Below are 24,238 nucleotides of genomic sequence, written 5' to 3' on the forward strand. Positions count from 1 at the left end.
TTTGGTAACAGGTTTAAAAAGAAATTTTTAATTCTTTGTCTCTCTTCTGATGGCTGAACCGAATTGCGGTGTCAAATGGAAAGCAGCACACAAGAATTCCCTTGCAGACCTTGATCTTTCGCAGAAATGCAAAGACGCCTGAGTTATACAACTTGCAATTATTATTTTCTAGACAGAAGTGCCAACTGTTGTGCTTTCCAGCGTATCAGTGGTTGCTACATTCTCCTTCTTGTCTTCGGGTTTCATGGCAGGAAACAGAAGTACTTCCTGTGGGAGATAAGAATGTACCTTGAAGCTGAGAAGCACTCTCAACACTGTTTCACAGCTACTACCCATTCCTTTTGCCTCTGTTGTTACCAACAAAATCCAGAGATTAGTATATTCCAGCTGAAAAGGCACATGTGTTCTTTTATTTCAACTCAGACCCTCTCAGTTACAGATGACAAACAACAAATGCATAGCACTGCCTAGGGCACTATGTCAAAAGGATGAATAGACGCATTTCTATGAAAATTTGATTTCCTCATCTATAAAAATGGGAAACAACAGTTTCTACACCTCATAGGGCTGACTTAATTAGCTGCAATAATGCACGGAGACTTCCCTAGATCCTCAAGAAATACAAACAATTAGTATTCCTTCTGCCTCTGGTAGGAAAAAACCCAAATCCTTTAAGGTCAGAGGCTCTGGCCCTCCTGTGAGTGGCATGGAACTCCTCTGCCTGCTCCTCTTCCCAGCCCGAAGCCCTTCCTTAATTTTATCCTCCAGGCCCACCATGCCCTGGCTCAAACACAATGGAGCTTCTTCAGGGCAGTGTGCTCTGTGGAGGGCTGCTGCGTACCTTGATGTTGTTGGAGTCCGTGAGAAACATGGCGACTCGGTCAATGCCCATGCCCCAGCCAGCTGTGGGGGGCAGCCCATATTCCAGGGCAGTACAGAAGTTTTCATCTATGAACATGGCCTCATCATCACCTGCAGCCTTGGCCTAGAAGAGGAAAGAGCACCAAAAGATGACCTTCTTCTAAGATATCTCAGTGTGTGAGTGAACATGTTACCAGGCTCTGAGGTGGGAGTACCAGCATTCCAGGGATGCTCCTGACACTCAGGACTTGCTGGGAATTCATTTCCTAGTAACTCCAAGATGCAGCTGTTTCTTTCAAAGACCTGGAGGTCAGGACTGATGAAATCGACCTCAGAACACATACAAATTTCTCTGAAAGAAAACCCTTCCGCTGCTTGGGGCTCTGGGACTCCAAATAGGTTAATTCTCAGAGACTGTGACAATTCCAAGAGTCTTTCTCCCATTTCCTGAAAACAGCCCTCAGTGTCAGCACCTGCTGCAGGTAGCCTGTGGGGGCTCTGTCTTCTCCATTCATCTTTACCTCCCAGCCCTAAGCCACCTCAATACATGTACAATCTAAGAAAATAATGTTCTTGCTTGGCAAGTGTATTTTCAAGGCAAGCGTCACGCTTTCCATATGGAGATTAATAATGACGTTCCTCTTATGTACGACAGAGTCAATACCAGGTGAAGTCACCATCTTGAAATGTGACTCCTCCAGCAAAGCCTAAGGCTTTATCTTTCACTTCTGAAGTCACCAAGAACGTATATGCTGACACAGATCAGGGTTAAGGCTGGTATTTCCTGGTGAGTTGGCACAGCTTCTGCTCACAGTCCCCTTTCTCACCTTGGCCTGTTCTTCAAAAAGCTGCCGCTGCCGCATGGGATCATTCAGCTCAGTGTAGGCATTGCATATCTCTTTCTTCATGACAAACAGCTCAAAGCGCTCAGTCAGACCCTCTTTAGAGCGGTGCCTAGGGACAGGAGACCAAAGAGGAGGCTGAATATAGAGGCCCCTAATGAGCTAAATTTTTTTTTTTTTTTTTTTTTTTGAGACGGAGTCTCGCTCTGTCGCCCAGGCTGGAGTGCAGTGGTGTGATCTCAGCTCACTGCAACCTCTGTCTCCTGGGTTCAAGCACTTCTCCTGCCTCAGCCTTGAGTAGCCGGGATCACAGGCGCATGCCACTATGCCTGGCTGATTTTTGTATTTTTAGTAGAGACAGGGTTTTGCCATATTGGCCAGGTTGGTCTAATGATCAAACATCTAATACAATAACGGAATTCTAGTGGACTCAAAAGCGTTACTGATTGCAGTCGGAAGCCTGCATGCACTCTCAGCAACAAATCATTTGGTACAACGGTGAGGAGGGTCAGAGACCAGGAAGGCTTAATGCTCTTCCTAACAGGCCAGTGTGGCAGACTGTTACAATGGACCACACCTCTTGTATTCATGCCCACGTGTAGTCTCCTTCACCTGGACTCTGGGCTGGCAACATGTCTTGGTTTGGCCAATGGGTTATCACCAGAGGCTTGATACGTGTTTGCACAATGAGGTCTGTTCTTTTGGAAGCTTCCCCTTAGAGCCCAACCACCATGGTGAAGGGAAGCCCAGGCTGTGCTGCCAGACAGGACACATGAAGAGGCCCTGGAGGACAAGATTGTATGTGGAGTGACCACATGGAGGAGAACCAAAGTGCCCTGGCAGAATCCCCAGTTGAAAAAAAGCCACTTGGGTTAACCTAGTCAACACTACCCAGCAGAAAGACCACCAGTCAAACCACAAAATCTTGACAATAATAAATTGTTAACACCACTAAGTTTTGGGGCTGTTATGCAGCAATAGGTAGCTGGAATCTTACCATTTAGCCAAAGGGCTCATTATCTGTGGGTGATCACAGATGAATGTAGGATTGATGCAAGTCACTTCCAGGAACTCCCCAACAAGCTTAATGAGAAAGCAAAGCAGAGTTAGTCACCATTTCTGAATAGTATTTGATCATTCCAGCCCAGACAGAAGACCTCAGCTCCCATCCAGATGGGTTTATCCTATAGTTTTATTTATTTATTTATTATTATTATTATTACTGAGATGGAGTCTTGCTCTGTATTATTATTATTATTATTGAGATGGAGTCTTGCTCTGTCGCCCAGGCTGGAGTGCAGTGGCACGATCTCAGCTTGCTGCTATCTCCGCCTCCTGGTTCCAGCAATTCTCGTGCCTCAGCCTCCTGAATAGCTGGGATTACAGGTGCCCGCCACCACACCCAGCTAATTTTTGGATTTTTAGTAGAGACAGGGTTTCACCATGTTGGCCAGGCTGGTTTCGAACTCCTGACCTCAGGTGACTCGTCCGCCTCGGCCTCCTGAAGTGCTGGGATTACAGGTGTGAGCCACCGCGCCCACCCTACCCTACAGCTTTTTAAAAGCTGGAAGGGATTAACTGAGATCACACACATAAATTATTTGGCACAGAGCTTAGTATGACAGTTCAAAGTCTGTTAATTTTCTTGTTCTCTCTCTAGGGTTGTCCTGTGAAGCTGCAGAAATGAACTCTCCCCAGTGGGGTTCATTTTCCCAGGGAAGAGGGAACTGTTCAGCACCAGATGAGGACATGTACAACAAAGGCGGGGCCTCTCACCTTGTCAAGGAGCCTGGCTGTGGTCCGAGGTGGAGGGCATTCAACAGCTTTTGCCACACAGATATCATCAAGAATTTTGCGAGTTTCTGGGACACAAATTCACAAGTTAGGGCAGGAGACATCACACTAGCCAAGTAAAAATGTACATAAAGAGAATAGTGTGGGAAATTCTAGCTCTGACCCAATCAAATTCAGAGCTGAACAGAAAGGACGGCCTTACAATGGAGGAGTGAGTGTTGTCACTTTACCTTCAGTTTCAAAGAGGTTTGTTTCTGGCAGCTTCATCCCCAGGGCTTTCTCAAGCTCTTCTACCATGTTGATTCGCCGGAAGGGTGGGGTGAAGTCAACATCGTAGGCTTGGCCCTCTGGGCCATCTGGGTGGTAGGTGACCTTGTAACTGCCTGTAACATGCTTCACCATCCCTGGGAGAGAAACCTGTTATTTAGTGGGAATGAAACCCAGGAAGCCCTCCTCTGAAAGCAGCATACCAACCACCCAATGAGTATGAGAGAGCAGGAGTCACCTGAAACCATCTTCTCTGTGATTTCCATGAGATCGTGATAGTCTGCATAGGCCATGTAGAACTCACAGGTGGTGAACTCAGGATTGTGCGTCAAATCAATCCCCTCATTCCGGAACTGGCGTCCAATTTCATAAACCCGGTCGATGCCACCAACCACAAGTATCTAACAACAACACATGGCCACGGTCATGACAGCTAATCTTTTTTTTTTTGAGATGGAGTTTTGCTCTTGTTGCCCAGGCTGGAGTGCAATGGAGCGATCTTGGCTCACCGCAACCTCCGCCTCCCGGGTTCAAGCAATTCTCCTGCCCCAGCCTCCCTAGTAGCTGGGATTACAGGCATGTGCCACCATGCCTGGCTAATTTTTTTGTATTTTTAGTAGAGACAGGTTTTCTCTGTATTGGTCAGGCTGGTCTCGAACTCCTGACCCTCAGGTGATCCGCCCACCTCCGCCTCCCAAAGTGCTGGGATTACAGGGATGAGCCACCGCGCCCGGCCCCATGACAGCTAATCTTGTATTAACAGCTCTGGGAAGTTTGTCTCCAAAAGCTGTAACTTGGGTTTTCACAGGTTAGGCATGCTCTCAGGTCTCTAGTCAAAATGCCAAGCACCCTGCTCTCTTTATACCCTTGTAGTGTGGATAGTTACCCCTCTTTTTTGGCTGCCCAGGACTTCTGGATACTCTTCCTGTCTTGGGCATCCCCCATCGTTGAGTCTGAACCTCCCCAAGGAAGCAGCCTCTCTTGGGGTTAGGCTGCAGGCAAGTGACCCAAGCTCCACCAGTCAGATACACTTGTGAGACTTCAGCATGGAAACTACTAACAAAAGATGTGGGTATTGCACAGAATTCATTCTGGTGAAGGCGGACAGTCGCATGTAGCTTTTAGACTGCAGAGGTCCTAGTGGCAGTGACTTGTGCCTAGCGCCAGGGTTATGAGCTGTAGTAACTGTGCCTACTAGGAAAAAATACTGGGTTCTCCATGAGAACAGCCCATTCTAATATGACTCAGAATCATTCCTAGTTGTATAGTTTCCAAGCCTGATTCTCTGATCCTCCTGGGGACTGTGAGCTTCCTATATGTTGGGATTCACTCAGGATGGTGGTAGAAATATTAAAGGGAAATACTGGGGAAAGTTATAAGGAATAGTCACAAACCTTTTGGAAGGCCGAAAGGTTACATAGCTTGTAATAATTGAACAGGCATGAAGGCAGCTGGTTCTTACCTTAGAGCTTTAGGTCATAGGGTAAATACTAGGGAAAACAGAGGCTTCCCCAGTTAAGTCTGTTTACCCTACCTCCATTAACTAACCTTTCAGCCAGATGGCCCTCTTAGGGGGAGGCTGACCAAAGATACTGCCCCCTAATGGTATTTACTTTAGACCATGGTACCTGGACTTTAATAATTCCTAGAACTACTCTCTTACCATGTTAATTATCCACAAGTGTGTTTACTCAAAGCTTCTGTTAATTCTATACTAAATAAATGCCTGGAGTGAGAGCTGCTCAGGGTCGGCCGCAGTGACAAATACACCTCTCTTGGTGTGCAGGTGGTCGGACACTCAGCAGGACTGGCAAAACGGAGTATCTGTGTTTCAGTGTACATTTTATTCATCCGTTGTTTAGGTCACAGTCTGCAGGCAGACCCCCGCAGCTAATGCCCTCTTGTGAGGAGCAATACCTCACCTATAGAGCTGAATAAATTTTTATTTTGCTTAAACTAGTTATAACAGGTTCTGTTGTCTGCAACTAAGAATCCTGAATAATAATCTTCAATATTTACCTGGGAATTTGAAAAGACATCTTTATAGCGATTTGAAGATACTTTTTTTTTTTTTTTGAGATGGAGTCTCATTCTGTCACCCAGGCTGGAGTGCAGTGGCAGGATCTCGGCTCACTGCAACCTCCGTCTCCCAGGTTCAAGCGATCCTCCTGCCTCAGTCTCCCGGGTAGCTGGGATTACAGGCACCCGCCATCACGCCCAGCTAATTTTTGTATTTTTGTAGACACTGGGTTTCACCATGTTGGCCAGGTTGGTTTCAAACTCTTGACCTCAAGTGATCCATCCGCCTTGGCCTCCCAAAGTGCTGGGACTACAGGTGTGAGCCACCGCACCAGGCCTGAAGATGCTTATTTCCAACTTCCACAGAGAGATTAGGCTCTTTCTTCTATGAAAGACTTAAATCAGATCTAATCCAAGTAAGACTGTATCTGAAAAGTTTTAGGGGAACCAAAGTAGGTAAGGAGTGCCTGTATACATGGGAAAGACAACCCCTTTGGTCTCTGCCCTGCAATGCTCTATTAATCTTGTAGAGAAATTCTGGAAGTGTTACTCACATCCACACACCTGACCCATCAGAACACTTTCTTGGCTGCTTTACTCTCTGTTCCTCTTATTTCTGACTATACCCGTCTAGCCAGTGGTTTTCCAGCTTTCTGCTTCTTTAAGGGAAAAGGGTGTACTATTATTGACTACCTTATGATAGAGTTCTGGAGCAATTCTCATATATAAGTTCATGTCCAGCTCGTTGTGATAAGTGATGAAAGGCTTGGCCACGGCTCCCCCTGGGATGATGTTCATCATGGGAGTTTCAATCTAAAAAAGGCAGGGAGAAACATCAGTCCTTAGATAACCAGAGGCCTTGGGGACAGATCATGCTTTGCATGTAATATAGTCTAAGCCTGTTATACCCCAAACTAAATGTTAATAAGTTCAACAGAAACGTGCAAGTACTTGACAAAAAAGGACAGTATGATTTTTTACAACAGTGTCTCAATTTCTATTAATACCTAATATCATTAATATAGTACCACAAACTTTCACAAGCTGTAAATGAGAATCTAAATGGATACAGCCTCTCTTGAGTTCAATTTGCAGTATTTATTTAATTTTTTTTAAGACGGAGTCTTGCTCTGTTGCCCAGGCTGGAGTGCAGCAGCGCGATCTCGGCTCACGGCAAGCTCCGATCTCGGTTCATGGCAAGCTCCGTCTCCTGGGTTCACACCATTCTCCTGCCTTAGCCTCCCAAGTAGCTGGGCCTACAGGCGCCTGCCACCACGCCTGGCTAATTTTTTGTGTTTTTAGTAGAGACAGGGTTTCACTGTGTTAGCCAGGATGGTCTTGATCTCCTGACCTCGTGATCTGCCCACCTCGGCCTCCCAAAGTGCTGGGATTACAGGTGTGAGCCACTGCGCCCGGCCCAATTCGCAGTATTTATTAAAAAAATTTAGGCTGGTCTGAAGGTAGTGAGTTATCTCAACTGACTGTTTAATAAAAATTTTAACTGCTTATATTGTTTGACTTATTCTACTTCTAGAAATCCATCCTACAGAAACATTTGAACATGTGTATAAAGATGCTTGTTGAAACAAATAATGCAGCATTAAGAAAGAGTAACTATCTATCTCATACAAAGAGATCCAGAATATCTTAAGTGAAATAAAAGCAGGTCCATCACAATACATACAGTGTGACTTCATTCATATTTAAACCAAAATTAAAACTCCTCCAAAATGTTTACATATGTGCACTTCATCTGCAACATGCATATGTACACACGTATATATGCCCAGTAAATGGTGCAGAAGGATACATATCAAACTCGAGTTTGGGTAGGGAAGTTAGTCAGAAGGAGTGAAAGAGCACTTTCAGTTTTGCTTCTATTTAATTTACTGTTTGAATTTGTTCTATGGTACGTGTGTTTGCCTTTCTCATATAATCAAAAAATATTTCTTAACGTACAAAAAAGCAAAATGACGTGAATACATATTGAATGTGACATCATTAGCATGTGGATGGCCCTACACCTTGTCCATTACCTTGGAAGTCAGGTCCTGCCTTCCTATATCAGGACAAGGTAGAACAGAGACGACGGGAAGAAAGTGGACATTCTCATTAGGCATGAAGGATCCTGACACAGGATACGCTTTGGAAAAGGAAGGCAAGGGAGAGGAGGAGGCAAGCATTGCAAGGCAGCTCATCATGTCAGGCAAGGAACTCTCCTTACCTCTAGGAATCCCAGCTCATCCAAGAAACTTCTTATATATGTGATGATCTTAGAGCGGATGATAAATTTCTGCCTCACAAAGTCATTCAGGATCAAGTCCAAGTATCTCTGGCGATACCTTGTTTCCTAAACCAAAAACAGCAGTTAGAAATCACTAGTATGTCTGATCCAATGGTATGATAAAACAAACAGAAAGCTAGGAGGCCACAGCTAGGAGGCCATGAATGCTTACCTTGTCTTTGAGGCCAAAGTGAAGATGAGGTAACATATGCAAACAGGGAGACAGCAGTGTGATCTCATACGGAATGATGCTCAGCTCACCCTTCTTGGTTTTACCAGGATTCCCCTGAACTCCAATTATATCTCCCCGACGCAGTTTGTTATTAATATGAATAAATTCTTCTTCTGATTTATAATTTCTGAGTGAAAAGGAAATGTAATTCAGTAACAACAATTCAAATGAACACTGACCACTGGTCTCCTCTGGAACCCTCACTCAACTGTTAATACCTAGTTAATGTGAGCCCAAGAAGGACCTCAGATTCAGGGGCCACTATTAAAAAAGGACTATCCTTTACTTTACTGTCATATAACTTGAGAGTAGTCATTACTTTACAGGTGACCAGGTGGCCACATTATCCTCTTCTCAGCCTTCCCCAACCATGTCCCACTCCTTCTTACTCTAACTTCAAATACCAGTAAGACCACGTCAGCCTATTGCTGTGTTGCTCTAGGCCAACCAAGAAAGGTCTATAACTGGATATTTCGAGATACCTGGAATTGGCCATGACTTGCAACTTCACCCCCTCTCCTCGAAGATCATAGAAGATGAGCTTTCCCCCAGAAGCTCTTTTGGCATGGATCCTACCTAGAAAAAGAAGAGCAAAAATACTGACTGACAGAACGAGAAGTCATTTTATGGTATCAGTGTCAAAAAAAAAAACTCCGTCTGCATTTTTTTTTTTTTTTTGGGACAGAGTCTTGCTCTGTTGCCCAGGCTGGAGTGCAGTGGCACAATCTCAGCTCACTGCAACCTCCGCCTCCCAGCTTCAAGTGATTCTCCTGTTTCAGCCTCCTGAGTAGCTGGGATTACAGGTGTGCACCACCACACCCGGCTAATTTTTTTTTTTTTTTTAAAGTAGAGAGGGGGTTTCACCATGTTGCCCAGGCTGGTCTCGAACTCCTGGGCTGAAGTGATCCACCCACCTCAGCCTCCCAAAGTGCTGGGATTACAGGCATGAGCCCCCACACCCGGCCTGCATTTTTTTTTTTTTTTGGTCACGGCACAATGCAAAGCAGTACAATCTGATTTTAGCTTGACGTTTAATCCCCATCTTTTCCCTCAAGCCAACGATGTCCATTCAAACCAGTTAAAGACATACTTTCAAGATCTAGCTTTCAAGATAAGTCACTGGATGCCTAGAAGATGGCGGTGCTGGTAGCAGCATAGTTTTTGGATTTCCCTGAATCCTCACATAAAAATAGAAAGCACAGCTAGAGACGCAAAGTGAAAAATCCATGGACAAAATTTACAACAAAATGCTGTGGGAAGATGTTGCCAAGGACCCCCAAATATAAGCAACAAGGCAAACCACCAAGAGTCATAAGACCTCTGGAAAACCCCCAAATGGCCAAAGGTATCCTCTGGAAAATGTGAGCCTTTTCCTCCAGGCTTACTGGGGGAGAGCAGCTGAAACTAGGAGGGGTTGTGCCCGTTTCCATACAGGTGAGGCGTGCATTAAGAAGATCTAAAGGGGGCCAGGTGCTGTGGCTCACGCCTGTAATCCCAGGACTTTGGGAGGCCGAGGCAGGCAGATCACCTAAGGCTGGGAGTTCGAGACCAGCCTGACCAACATGGAGAAACCCTGTCTCTACTAAAAAAAAATACAAAATTAGCCAGGCGTGGTGGCGCATGCCTGTAATCCCAGCTATTTGGGAGGCTGAGGCAGGAGAATCGCTTGAACCTGGGAGGCGGAGGTTGCGGTGAGCTGAGATCGTGGCATTGCACTCCAGCCTGGGCAACAAGAGCAAAACTCAGTCTCCAAAAAAAAAAAAAAAAAAAAAAAAAAATCTAAAGGGAACGAAGAGTAGAGCCCACAGACACCCTCTCAAAAGCCAGGCTCCCTTCTAGGACAACACCGTACAAAACTGAACAGGACAACGAAAAAAGAGACCAAAAAAAAAAAAAAAAGAAGACTCAAAAAAAGTGAGGAAGAAGAAGAGAACTGGGAAATCTCAAAAAGCAAGCTGCTGTATTTCTGAACATGCCACAGAAACAAGAGGGAGCTCAGTGGTAAAACGAAACCGAGCTTCCTTTGAACATTCAGGAAAACTGATTTCATGTAAATGTAAGCAACATAAAAGCACTGGGCTCACATACCATATAAAGTTACTTAAAAAACTAAAAATGGAGAGATAGAAGGAGAATAACACCCCTCTAGACAAAATAAAAGCACTCAAGACAGACATGCTCAGAAAAACAAAAAAATTCCTTTTTGTTTTTTTTTAAATTTTACTTTTAAGTTCTGGGATACATGTGCAGAACACGCAGATTTGTCACATAGGTATACATGTGCCATGGTGGTTTGCTGTACCTATCAACCTGTCATCTAGGTTTTAAGCTCCGCATGCATTAGGTATTTGTCCTAATCCTCTCCCTCCCCTTTCCCCCCGCCCCTCGACAGGCCCCAGTGTGTGATGTTCCCCTCCCTGTGTCCATGTGTTCTTATTGTTCAACTCTCACTTATGAGTGAGAACGTGCGGTGAAAAGCAAAAAATTCTAACTTACTATTCAACAATGAGCTGAAAGACATGAAGAAAAAGACACAAAACATGAAAGAACACAAATTAGAACTAGAAAAACTAAGAAATGAGGTGATAACACATGAAAGAATTAAAGTAAAAAATCTTTCAGAAAACGCAGACTAAACTATAAGGAAATAATAGTGACTAAATACAACAAATAATGCCTTAAGAGAAACAGAAAGTGAAAAGGAGGATAAAATTTAAAAATCAAAGTATGAAGAAAGATAAAAAGGATTTGAGATAAAGTGACAATTATCAAAAAGAATCAAAGATGATCCAGTATGCAGATAAAAGTCCCAAAGGAAATGTAAAGCAAGAAACAGAATAAAAACAAACAATTAAAATAAAAAAGATCTTCTGGAAGCAGTGGCTCATGCCTGTAATCCCAGCACTTTGGGAGGCCGTGGCAGGTGGATCACCTGAAGTCAGGAGTTCGAGACCAGCCCGGCCAACATGGTGAAACTCCGTCTCTACTAAAGATACAAAAATTAGTTGGGCATGGTGGCAGGTACCTGTAATCCCAGCTACTAGGGAGGCTGAGGCAGGAGAATCGCTTGAACCCAGGAGGCGGAGGTTGCAGTGAGCTGAGATTGCGCCACTGCACTCCAGCCTGGGGGACAAGTACAAGAGTTCACCTCAAAAAAAAAAAATAAAATAAATAAAAAATAAAAAAAGATCTGAATACACAGATGTGAAAAGATCTCAGAGCACACTGTGTATCTGAGAATACTGAACTAGAATAACTAACATCAATAAATATTTTAGTGGCAGGGTGTGGTGGCTCATGCCTGTAATCCCAGCACTTTGGGAAGCCGAGGCAGGTGGATCACCTGAGGTCAGGAGTTCGAGACGAGCCTGGCCAATATGGTGAAGCCCCATCTCTACTAAAAATACAAAACTTAGCCAGGCGTGGTGGTGGCTGCCTGTAATCCCAGGTACTCGGGAGGCTGAGGCAGGAGAATCGCTTGAGCCCAGGGGGCAGAGGTTGCAGTAAGCTGAGATGGCACCACTGCATTCCAGCCTGGGCGACAGAGTGAGACTATATCTCAAAAAAAAAAAAAAAAAAAAAGATTTTAGTAAAATCACTGTATTTTAAAGAAGAAATCTTTTGGGCATTTAGGTCCTGCCAGAAATTCTCTCTGGGTGGCAGGATTATGGGTAATCAAAACTTTCTCTCCTTGCTTCTTTGACTATTCTAAATTTTCTACAACTGATAGTTTTACTGTTTGGTGGGAGAGGGCAAGGAAAAGATGTGATTTTTTTTTTTTTTTTTAATTTAGGAAAAGAAGATCTCACCCAAGATACTATAACTCCAAAAGAGCAATGTTCTAGAAATACTGTCTCAGTGCAAAGCATTCTTAGGCCAAAGACTGGAATTCTTAGAAGCCTGAGACTTCTACTGCTGATTCTTGCTGAGGAAGGGAATCCTTATGGAGAAAGCCCCTCTCTTTGTAGCACTACCTCATCTGGAATATGATTCCATGTCTCAGGGCTGCTCTGTTTCTTTCTGTGTAGATATAATGGCACTGTCCTTAGTAAAGTAGCTTCAGACACAGGCTACTTGAGAACAAGACCAACCCAGACCTTCCCTTGTGCTACTGAAGCCGCAGGCCTGCCTGTTGTGGGAGTTCAGTGATTTGCCAGGGAGAGTTCCTACCTGCCACCTTTAAGGTGATGTCAGTCAGGTGATCCCCAGGCTGCAGGTGACTATATTTTTGGATGAAGTCAGTGAGTGAGATGTCTACATGGAACTTGTGTGGGTATGGGTCTTCCCCATTGACCTTCAGCTGATGAATTGCTTGACTGCGGATTTTGTAGTATTGCTGTTAAAAAAAAAAAAAGCCCTTGAGAAGTTGAACCTGGTCAGACCAGTGGGACCCACCTAGCAGAGGGCAGTATTCTGCCCCAGCATGACCCCAATACATTGTTTTCTTTAACCAAGACCTCTGCATTACAGGATTGAATATGGAGTGAGATTTGCATTTAGAATATGCAGGGTGGCCAGAGGCCAGCATTTCAAAATGCAAGAGTCAACAAAAAGAAAAATCTAAGTTCTGCCTAAAATCATAAAAGTTTAATTTTTAATGGGTATAGGTGGCCTTGTTGTCAACTTTTGTAGACCACATTTGCATGGTGAGTCGAGTCACTTATGTTCTTAACTACTCTCCTACCTCTGGCAACACATCAGACTTTTCCCCAAGGCATGGGGCTTGGAGAATGTAAACAAGGAATACTCTACAGCAGCCTTTCTCACAAAGTTTTTCTGATGCAACTTCTCAACTCTGCTGTTTCAGGGGGAAAGCAGCCTCAGAAATACGTAAACAAATGAGCACAGCTGTGTTCCAATACAATTTTACTAGTAAATCCAAGGAGAGGCAAGGTGTGGTGGCTCATGCCTGTAATCCTAGTACTCTGGGAGCCCGAGGCGGGTGGATCACTTGAGGCCAGGAGTTCAAGACCAGCCTGGCCAACATTAACAGGGTGTAGTGGTGTGCGCCTCAAATCCCAGTTACTTGGGAGGCTGAGGAAGGAGAATCACTTGAACTGGGGAGGCGGAGGTTGCAGTGAGATTGCACCACTGCACTACAGCCTGGGTGACAGAATGAGACTTTGCCTCAAAAAAACAAAAACAAAAACAAAAAACCACGGAGGGAAGGATAAAGTGGGGGCATGGAGAAGTGGGTTTGGCTGGTGGCCTGTAGTTTGCCAGCCTCTGGTCTAAAGTAAACCTCAGGCAATCTTTAGAGGGACACTTTCCCTGGGGCCTCAAGGTCAAGCTAATTCCAAGGAAGATTAATTCACTTGAATGCTGGACTCTCCCAAATGCCTTTTGGGGGTTGACATAAAAAACACTCAGGGTCTGTGCCTTTAACCAGATGGAGCAGCAGACCCTCCCTTATCCCTGGCAGTGACCTCAGGCGTACTGGTCCCTCCTACTGTCCAGTCCCAAAGAATCTGTCATAAGCCTCATCAGAAGCTTTCCTGTGCCCAGCTATGCTGGTGGCCCAGGGAACTCACATTTGGGTCCAAGCTCTCTTCCTCAGGACCCACACCATTGTCAGTGGTGTGGTTGGTGGCAGCAGCGGTGGCTTGGCTTAGCTGTTTCTCACTGAGCTCTTTCTGTCTGGCCTCCTTCTCTGCTACTTTCTTCTCAGCTTTCAGGCGTCTCTTCAGCTCACTGTTGGAAAGATGAAAGCGTTCAATGTGTTAGCTGCCTGAAGAGTCCTCTATGTTCTGCCCCTAGCAACTTACCAAAAACACGAATCGCCTGGGAGAAACGCTCTTGCTCAGTTCTATACCCCTCAATTCCACACCCACAGCTCAGCTCAAGTAGCTTGTCACTAAACTCTTTTTGTGAAAGACACAAAGGGAAAAATAAGCTTAGAACAAAGACGTGAAAGATCACTCTCAGTCTCTGCTTGCCAGTCTCAGGTCCTTGGCATTAGGTCCCAACTAAAACCAAGATGTCCCAAGACAAAGAAAACCCTATGCATTAGTTTTGAATAGGAGAAAAGGTTTTCTAGAAAATTAGAATAGGCTTTTCTTGAGCTAATTAGGTTAGGGAGCTCCTTGAGGACAGTGACTGAATCTCAGTTGTTTAGTATCCCCCAGAAGGTGAAGTTCCAACAGTGCCACGTCTTTTTTTTTTTTAATGAGACAGAGTTTTGCTCTGTGGCCCAGGCTGGAGTGCAGTCACAATCTCAGCTTACTGCAATCTCTGCCTCCCGGGTTTCAAGGGATTCTCGTGCCTCAGCCTCCTGAGTAGCTGGGATTACAGGTGTGTACCACCACACTCAACTAATTTTTGTATTTTTAGTAGAGACGAGTTTTCACCACGTTGGCCAGGCTGGTCTCAAACTCCTTGCCTCAAGTGATCTGCCCGCCTTGGCCTCCCAAAGTGCTAAGAATACAGGTGTGAGCCACCTGACCCCTCCAATTCCAGATCTAACACATGATAAGGCAACATCTCCAGCCCTCTGCCACCCCCTCTCTCTATCCCTCCCCTAAGAGTGAGTTAGGATGATAGTAAGGAAGAGCTGGCTCTTTAGCACTCAAGACCTCCCCCACCAACAGTCTCTCCAAAAATGGCTGTCAGCATTAGTCTCACTTTGCCCACTGGAGCCTGACTTGGACAACAAAGTAGAACGGTGTGCAAAGTACAGGGGATAATATACCATCTTTGTAGTCAGGCTGCCTGGGACTAAATTCCAACAGACTTGTCAATTACGTGACTTGGACGAGTGAATTAACTTCTCACCTGTGAAACGAAAATAATAACAGACAACCCCCACCAGTTGTTGTGGTGTGTAATGAGATAATGTTTGTATAAAGGGATTACCCTGACCCTGGCATTCAGCTAACCAAATGTGAGCTTTCTAGGCATCTTTCAGTATCTTAACCCTCTACTCTCTGCGCCTCATATAGAAACCATACTGATTTGAATACATTTCTGGTTAAATCACTTGGTATCCAAACTCTTGATACTTATCACTTGAACCTCAAAAACCAAAGTAATGCGGACAACTTTGAGCTGTTCCGTATGATATGTTCATGTCTCTTATGGTCTGAATTTGCTATCTGAACCCACAAACTAAACAGATTGGTGTAGGGAGGGATATCTTTACTATTCAAAGACAATTTATGGATCATTCTTTCAAACCGCTGAACATAATCAAATATTCTGCAATAGTGAACCACAGCAAAAGATCCCAAGTCATGCCTGCAAACATTCTGGCTTCAGGACACATCCTTCATTTTCAATATGAATTTAGAATAACTTAAAAAAAATGAATTGAGGTTTTGAATCTTTCATTTTTCTTTTTTTTTTTTTTTGAGACAGAGTCTTGCTTGTTGCCCAGGCTGGAGTGCAGTGGTGCGATCGCGGATCACTATAAGCTCTGCCTCCTGGATTCACACCATTCTCCTGCCTCAGCCTCCGGAGTAGCTGGGACTACCGGTGCCCGCCACCACGTCCGGCTAATTTTTTTTGTATTTTTAGTAAAGATGGGGTTTCACCGTGTTAGCCAGGATGGTCTCGATCTCCTGACCTCGTGATCCGCCCGTCTTGGCCTCCCAAAGTGCTGGGATTACAGGCGTGAGCCACCATGCCTGGCCGAATCTTTCATCTTTGAAAAAAGAAAAACAGATTCTGAATGGTTTCAAAGTTGACAGCTTTTTCTACATATAATGTCTTATAACATTTCTAAAGACAACCTTTCCAAAACACTGTGCTGGTGCTATCATGCTATAATTCAGTCAGTGGACTGCTAAGACTAGGCTGTCTAGTTCTTCTAGAATTAAGATAAATCTGTTTTCCACTCAACCAGGTGCTCCTCTTAAATCAAATCAATCTTAAGGATAATCCAAAAAGGTCCTAGGGATAGCACTAAGACTAGAAACCAAATTAATCTCAAGAGCAAACAAAACTCCAGAAAGACAGAAAAGGGAAATAGCTGGCATTAGAAATTATTTGTTCAAACAAGGCTTTTGTTCTCAGCACTCTTCTAGAATAAGATCCACATGTCATCTCAAGACTCTAAGAAGAGATGATTTGAATTTATTAAAGAGAAAATGAGAAAGGACTATTGGTTTTGGTATTAGGGCTCCTTGTTTCCTTAGCAACAAGTCCAAAGACTTAGCCAGAGGCTTAACAGAAAATGAACCAAGTAAGGAAAGAATTTTTGCTTCCAGAGCAATAAAGAAGGTAATGGGCACCAACCTTCTTTGATCAGAAAATGACTTGTCCTTGTGAGGCGCTGTGAAAGGAGCAAGTTGACCCAGTCGCAGTTCCCTGTGACCCCACTCTGCCCAGGAGGTTTTGCGCAGGGACCCCCTAACAAGCCTTACAGCAGCTTGCGTCAACATGGCAGAGCACCCTGGAACTAATGATTACCACCACCTAGTGGGAAACACAGAGATGTGGTGTCAGATGGGACAGACAGTATACATATACCCAACCAACTCTCTTATGGGTTGGGGAGGGGGACCATGCTTCTACTACCTTTTAGTCCCATTTAAGACTGTCTTAACTGATAGCAACCCTGTAACACTCCCTGTGCTACAACTGTAACTGACAATGTTCTTAGTACTGACTATGGAAAAACATGCATATCTGGGGTAAAGCCAACAGCAAGCTAATGGATAGCTTACAGGTAAAAATGCTCACAACATCCTAGAATATGGGAACAGGATGTGAGGCACTTTCTGAAGCCCTGAAGTGTGGTTTCTCACCTGGAGAGGAAATACCTGGCCACAAGATGGCAATGGGGAGCATATAAAGTAAGAGGAAACTGTCACTATCAATTGCCAACTCTAGACAAAGATAAATGCAAGCCACACAAAAATACGTGTCAAAGAGAAGACTTGTTTGGAACTCTAGGAACAAGGGGAAAGGAGAATTTCAGGAAGGTCCTTAGACTGCATTATGTTTATACTTTATCAACACTGGAAGGCAACAGAATTACAGAGATCACCTTCTTCACCGTGTTCAAATAAATTTGAGGAGGCTATTTCACTTGCGCAGGGAGCACATCTGTTTTTAAACTTGGAGTCAATACCTGGCATAAAATGGTGCTTACTGAAAATTTCAGACCAAGGAATTCCCCAGAACAATAAACGGAAGGAAATGTTAATCAGAAAAAAATTATTTTAGCTCATGGTAACTAGAGGAATAGACATCAATGACAGGTAAGACAACATGAGTAGTGCTGTGCAGTCAGGATACAGAGCATGGACTGTGGTGTCACAGGCCTGACTTCAGATCCCTGCTCCAGTGCTCTGGATCACTGCTAGACTATATTTTAGAAGTGCACGCTTTAATAATGCATTTAATTACTAGGGCCTCAGTTTATTAATTTGAAAAATGGACAATAACTCCTCTTGCAAGGTTATTATTGAAATTAGAAAGCTTGTAGAGATCTAGCATTGTGCCTGGCACAGAAAAGCTGGTCAAAAAAGTAGTAGCTGTATTTAATTTTAGAAAAGTCAGTGAAGCAGGGAGTGGTGGCTCACGCCTATAATCCTAGCGCTTTGTGGGGTTGAGGCGGATGGATCACCTGAGCTCAGGAGTTTGACGCCAGCCTGGGCAACAAGGTTAAATCCCATCTCTACTAAAATACAAAAATTTAGCTGGGTGTTGTGGCATGCGCCTGTAGTCCCAGGTACTTGGGAGGTTGAAGCACTAGAATTGCTTGAACCCGGGAGTTGCAAGTTGCCGTGGGCTGAAATTGCACCGCTGCAATCCAGCCAGGGCAACAAAGACTCTGCCTCCAAAAAAAAAAAAGTAAAGAGGAATTAACCAGTTTTCTCAGTTTATCTACTTTACCTAAAAACACACTCTGAACTGGAAACGCTGTTTTCACCTGTGATATATAGTCCTAAAATTCAATTCAATGTAATTGATTATCATAGGTGGTTTGAAAGAATGAACTAAACTTTAGGATTGTATATCACAGATATACCACATTCAACTAAATTTGACTTAACAGATTAAAGTCCAGTCAATTTTCTCTAAGGTAGCAGTCCAAAGACCAGGTTCCAAACTTTTATGCAAGTCCATCGGATTGCTCTAATAAAGGACAATATATTAAGGTGCTACCAAACTATAAACTTAGACAATTTCTCTTACACTTTTTCTAAGATATTTGAAGCAAAAAGCCAGGGACACAAAAGGAAACATCAGGCCGGGCGCGGTGGCTCACGCCTGTCATCCCAGCACTTTGGGAGGCCAAGGTGGGCGGATCACAAGGTAAGGAGATTGAGACCATCCTGCCCAACATGGTGAAACCCCGTCTCTACTAAAAATACAAAAATTGGTCAGCCATGGTGGCACACGCCTGTAATCCCAGCTACTTGGGAGGCTGAGGCAGGAGAATTGCTTGAACCCTGGCAGCGGAGGTTGCAGTGAGCCGAGATTGCGCCACTGCACTCCAGCCTGGCGACAGAGCGAGACTCTATCTTAAAAAAAAAAAAAAAAAAAAAAAAAAGGAAACATCATTTCTCTTTTCTTTTTCATTCAGGGTCTGGCTCTGTCTCAGTAACGCCTTGGGGAAAGCGATGGAGAAGGGCTCGCTCACGCAGCACTCCTGGCAGTCCCTGAAGGACCGCTACCTCAAGTCTCCCAGGCTGCAGTGCAATGGCTTCAGCACACTGCAACCTCCGCCTCCTGCGTTAAAGCGATTCTCCTGCCTCAGTCTCCCGAGTAGCTGGGATAACAAGTGCGCGCCACGGGGATTAAGCCCTCTCGTATGCCTCTGGAATGGTACTATGTATCATCTTCCTAGCAATGATAAAACACTCAATTACCTGTGTTCTGTGGTTCAAATGGGGAACGCTAATGAGAAGACAGCCAGTTAAACGGTGGCTAATCCTGACTTATCTATGTTAACCTACATACTCCAGGGATTTGGGAGTGGTTAACAAAGATATCAGGCTGAATTAAGATGGTCTCTACTGTTAGACGTTGATCACTTAATACTCACAGGTATCTACTGAATAACCCATACGGGTAGATGCATGACAGTTTTAGAACTGATCCCTTTTAATACATAACGTTCAGAACGACCTTAGTGAGGCCCAGAAAATTTTGAAGGTCTTTCTGAAAAGCTAGGGTTTTAACATTTCTCCAACTTCCACGTTTACTGAGTGGCTCGACAAAATAATGCATTTCTCAGAAGGAAGGAGGATGAAGCTAAGCAGGAAGTTTCGCTTTTCTTTCCTGATAACTCTTAGTTCTCGTCCTAGTTCCTCCCCCACAGTCTCTTAACTCTAGGGGTATGATAGGGAGGATCCTGCCGGTGCCAGCTGGGAACGGTAAGCCGGCGTGCCCGGGGTATCCCGGGGTACGTGGTCTGCAGGGCGCAGCCACCACGTCCCACCATGTGCGTACCCACGAGAGCCGGCAAGAAGGCCCCGGCACAGCAGCCTTGGCGGGAACCTCGCGGCGCTTCCCAGCCCAGGCTCTCCTACCGCAAAGGCTTTAAAGACTCGCAGCGACACTCACTTCTTGCTCAGTTTCGGCTCGCTGCCGTCCACTTTCACCTCGGCCGCCTGCACGGCCGCCATCTTCCCGGAGGGCCCGACCCAAAAGTAAGGAGGATAGTACGTTAATTTCCAGGTCAAGGTGCGAAGCCCCACCTCTTCCGGGGGAGAGGGGGCGGGCACTCTCGATACGCCGCCGGGGCTGCTGCGCAGGCCCAGTGCTGCGCTTCGCCAGAGAGGCGTCTGCGGCGACAGCTCAGTCAGCTGTGCTGTGTGTGCCAGGCGCTCGCGAGGGGGCAGCTCTTCTAGTAGTGCTCGGCGTCAGACATGGCGGAGGCGATGGATTTGGGCAAAGACCCCAACGGGCCCACCCATTCCTCGACTCTGTTCGTGAGGGACGACGGCAGCTCCATGTCCTTCTACGTGCGGCCCAGCCCGGCCAAGCGTCGGCTGTCGACGCTCATCCTGCACGGCGGCGGCACCGTGTGCCGAGTGCAGGAGCCCGGGGCCGTGCTGCTGGCCCAGCCCGGGGAGGCGCTGGCCGAGGCCTCGGGTGATTTCATCTCCACGCAGTACATCCTGGACTGCGTGGAGCGCAACGAGAGGTTGGAGCTGGAGGCCTATCGGCTGGGCCCCGCCTCGGCGGCGGACACCGGCTCGGAAGCAAAGCCCGGGGCCCTGGCCGAGGGCGCCGCGGAGCCGGAGCCGCAGCGGCTCGCGGGGCGGATCGCCTTCACGGATGCGGACGACGTAGCCATCCTGACCTACGTGAAGGAAAATGCCCGCTCGCCCAGCTCCGTCACTGGTAACGCCTTGTGGAAAGCGATGGAGAAGAGCTCGCTCACGCAGCATTCGTGGCAGTCCCTGAAGGACCGCTACCTCAAGCACCTGCGGGGCCAGGAGCATAAGTACCTGCTGGGGGACGCGCCGGTGAGCCCCTCCTCTCAGAAGCTCAAGCGGAAGGCGGAGGAGGACCCGGAGGCCGCGGATAGCGGGGGTGAGGAGGCTGCGCGCGGGGCCTCGGGGACACCGGGTGGGGTTGGGGTCTTTTTCCTGGCTGCTTGGCGTCCATCTTGGCATCTTGGGTAGCAGCGCTTGGCCCCTCCCGCTGTTGACATCCGGGTAAATTTGCACCATTTTCTTGCCTCCTCCCTCCCTTGTTGTTTATTATTGTTCTTTTTTTGCGATGGGTCTGTGTTACCTAAGCTGGTCTGAACTCCTGAGCTCAAGCGATCCTCCTGCCTCGGCCACCCACCCAAAGTGTTGGAGTGAGCCACCACGTCCGGCCTCTCGTCCTTTTTATTTTTTAATTTTTGAGTGGGGGCTCGCTCCGTCGCCCAGGCTGTGATGCAGCCGCGCGATCAAGACCCACTGCATCCTGGACGTCCCGGGCTCAAGCGAATCTCCGGCTTCAGCCTCCCAAGTAGCTGGAACTACACTCCCGCGCCACCATGTCCCGCTAAATTAAAAAAAAAAAAAATTGCTGTAGAGATGGGGGTCTCGCTGTGTTGCCCTGACAGGTCTCGAACTCTTGGGCTCAAGCGATCCTCCCGCCTCCGTCTCCCAAAGTGTTGGGATTACAGGCGTGAGCCATCACACCCAGCTTCTTGGTCTAGTTTTAATTTACTTTCCCATTGACTAGAATATTGACATGGTTCTATATTCAAAAGTTACAAAAAGAGTATATAGAAAATTCTCTCTTGGCCGGGCGCGGTGGCTCAAGCTTGTAATCCCAGCACTTTGGGAGGCCGAGGCGGGCGGATCACCTGAGGTCAGGAGATGGAGACAAGCCTGACCAACATGGCGAAACGCCGCCCCTACTAAAAATACAAAAATTAGCCGGCCGTGGCGGAGAGTTCCCGTAGTCCCAGCTACTCCGGAGGCTGAGGCAGGAGAATTGCTTGAACCCGGGGGGCGGAGGTTGCAGTGAGCCGAGACTGCGCCACTGCTCTCCAGCGTGGGTGACAGAGCGAGACTCCATTTCAAAAAAAAAAAAAAAATGATCTCGTCCTTCCTGTCCACCAGCTACCCACGGGATAACTGGCTTCTTGTGTTTCTTTTAAGAGATATTCCACAGACTCCTTTTTAAAAAAGATTGCTGTTATGTTCAGGTAGATTCAGTATAAAGGCGTACCAGACTTATTTTAATGCTCTGGCGTAACTGAATGCCTATGGGCTTAAGACGGTTCTCGGCAGTTGGAAGGTCTCTTCCTGGTCTTGCTTAGGTGAAGTGAGTTTTTAATGCAGTTGAATTGAAAATTGGGGTTCAGTATGTCTAGGATGCAGAGCGAGGCTGTTAAGATGTACTTGTGACGTATCTGGCATTGATAACTGAAACCGACAGACCCTTTTGTTTAAAGAGGCATGCTGCTTCTCCCCCTCCGTAATCCTCCCACCTTTTCTTTGCCTGTATGACTACTCCATTTAACACTTGAAGTCTGGGGAGTAAAATCTTTTTTTCCTGTTCAGTATGCTTAGTAGGAATTTTGTTTTGGTAAAAGTGACATTTCAGCTTCATTCATTCAGCAGATATTTGAGTGCCAGACATTGTTGTCCTGCTGGAATATAACAATAGATAAAAGTCCCTGTGGTCATGGAGCTTGTAACATGCTAGCTGGGGAGTGGTAAGGGCTATAGAGAAAAATAATTCAGAGTGTAAGGGTTGGGGAGGAGGTTTTTCCTATGGGATGATAAGAGAAGGTCACTCTCATAAGCTGATGTTTAAGCAGAGACCGAAGGAAGTGAAAGAGCAACCCAGGTGGATATCTGGGGAAGAGTATTCAGGCAGAGGAAGAAGCCAGGGCAATCGCCTTTAGGTGGGAGTGTGGCTGGTGTGTTTGGAGCCACAAAGAGAACAGAGTGGCTGTTAATGGAGTAGGAAGGAGAATTAATTATAGCAGATGAGGTTAGGGCTATGTGTATGGGTGAAGTATGTTATCATGTATGGCCTTGCTTTTATTTTTATTTTATTTTAATTTTATTTATTTATATATCTTGAGACGGGGTCTTGCTCTGTCACACAGGCTGGAGTGCGGGAGTGCGGTAGTGCGATCACGGCTCACTGCAGCCTTGACTTCCCAGGCTCAGTGGATCCTCCCACCTCAGCTTCCCAAGTAGCTGGGACTACAGGCACTCGTCACCACACCTAGCTAATTTTTGTATTTTTTTGTAGAGACAGGATTTGGCCGTGTTGCCCAGGCTGGTCTCGAACTCCTGGGCTCAAGGGATCTGCCCGACTTGGCCTCCCAAAAGTGCTAGGATTCCAGGTGTGAGCCACCATGCTGTGTCTGGGCCTTGCTTTTAAATCCGTGATGTTGAGACTATTGGCAAGCCATTTGGAACTTGGGACAAAATTAAGCTGGATTCATCCTACCTATATAAGTTATCTTTTGATAATCAGATATTTAAATGTAAAAATTAAAAAATTCTAAAATGAGTAAAAGAAGATATGAATGAATATATCAGTATGGTGGGAGTTGCTCTGAACCATTTGTGGTTCAGGATGCTGCCTGATTTGCCAGAAGAAAAAAAGTAAAAATATTAGCGTGGTGATGAGTTATGAAGCCAAAAAGACAAAGAAAAAGTTTTATATATTTGATTACCTGAAAATTAAGAACTTCTCATGGTAAATAAAGTCAGAGGGCATGCTGGAAAAACATTCCCAATACATTGCAATAGACTTAGTTTCTTTAATGTCTAAAGAGCTCTTTGTCATTAAGTAAGAAGTCATTAAGTAAAAAGAAAACTAATAGAAAAATGAGAAAAGGGAAATGGAACAGGAAGTTCCCAGAAAAGGAAATAAATAGGCGGCCGATAAACAAATGAAGAAATAGCCTGTTATTAAATGAAAGTAAATCAGACCGAGTGCGGTGGCTCGTGCCTGTAATCCTAGCACTTTGGGAGGCCAAGGTGGCAGACCGCTTGAGGTCAGGAGTTCGAGACCAGCCTGGCCAACATGGTGAAACTCCGTCTCTACTAAAACTACAAAAACTATCCAGGCATGATGGCGTGCGCCTGTAATCCCAGCTACTCAGGCAGCTGAGGCATGAAAATTGCTTGAACTGGGGAGGTGCATGTTGCAGTCAGCTGAGATCAAGCCCCTGCACTCCAGCCTGGGTGACAGAGCCAGACTCCATCTCGGGAAAAAAAAAAAAAAAAGAAGAAAGAAAGTAAATCAGACCCTGAGTGTAGGGTCAGTATAAGCTATACTTTGACCCATGAGACCTGTGAGATAATAAATATGTGTGTTGGAATTGTTTTGTATTTATTTGATGAATTGAGATAGCTTCCATTATACAAAATAGAACAAAAGCTCCCCAAGTTATTTATTTTTTTTAAGTAAATCAGAGCAAGGAGATGTTATATTTTATCTATAAGATTGGCAAAAGTCAATACAATGGGTAATATCCGAAGTTAGTGTATGGGAAAACAAGTATACTCCTACGTT

General features: G+C 45.5%; 2 protein-coding genes across 4 annotated transcripts in view; one reads left to right on the plus strand and one right to left on the minus strand.

Moving 5' to 3' along the window:
- Window positions 1-19,995, minus strand: KARS1 (lysyl-tRNA synthetase 1). 3 transcript variants are annotated; one of them, XM_063654556.1, is made up of 15 exons: window positions 19,814-19,957; window positions 16,532-16,711; window positions 13,831-13,990; window positions 12,470-12,635; window positions 8,782-8,875; window positions 8,240-8,426; window positions 8,008-8,133; window positions 6,477-6,596; window positions 4,003-4,165; window positions 3,728-3,901; window positions 3,480-3,565; window positions 2,701-2,786; window positions 1,689-1,815; window positions 842-985; window positions 1-267 (listed from the first exon to the last, which is right to left on the minus strand). In XM_063654556.1, the coding sequence occupies exons 2-15, from the start codon at window positions 16,675-16,677 to the stop codon at window positions 169-171; spliced, it is 1,878 nt and encodes a 625-aa protein (XP_063510626.1). In that variant the 5' UTR covers window positions 16,678-16,711; window positions 19,814-19,957; the 3' UTR covers window positions 1-168. The 3 variants fall into 3 exon arrangements, with proteins under 3 accessions (XP_063510626.1, XP_054309540.2, XP_054309541.2); XM_054453565.2 differs by having other exon boundaries at window positions 19,700-19,945; XM_054453566.2 differs by lacking the exon at window positions 16,532-16,711 and having other exon boundaries at window positions 19,814-19,995.
- The window catches only part of TERF2IP (TERF2 interacting protein), a 9,641-nt gene continuing 5,371 nt past the window's right edge, over window positions 19,969-24,238 (plus strand). Inside the window, exon 1 of the mRNA XM_054453576.2 lies at window positions 19,969-20,788. Coding sequence (XP_054309551.1) covers window positions 20,119-20,788 — 670 coding nt within the window. The 5' untranslated portion in view covers window positions 19,969-20,118. The remainder of the gene's footprint in view (window positions 20,789-24,238) is intronic.

The sequence above is a fragment of the Pongo pygmaeus genome, chromosome 18 (genome assembly GCF_028885625.2).
Source record: "Pongo pygmaeus isolate AG05252 chromosome 18, NHGRI_mPonPyg2-v2.0_pri, whole genome shotgun sequence".
NCBI classification, from domain to species: domain Eukaryota; kingdom Metazoa; phylum Chordata; class Mammalia; order Primates; family Hominidae; genus Pongo; species Pongo pygmaeus.

Bases quoted from the DNA above. Each gene is read 5' to 3' on its own strand.
- KARS1 (XM_063654556.1), bottom strand. From the start codon at position 16,677: ATGTTGACGCAAGCTGCTGTAAGGCTTGTTAGGGGGTCCCTGCGCAAA. The intron at 8,427-8,781 runs GTATCTCGAAAT...CTTTTCACTCAG, and splicing joins CAAGTCATGGCCAATTCCAG to AAATTATAAATCAGAAGAAG. The intron at 1,816-2,700 runs GTAAGATTCCAG...TCCTGTCCCTAG, and splicing joins ATGAGCCCTTTGGCTAAATG to GCACCGCTCTAAAGAGGGTC.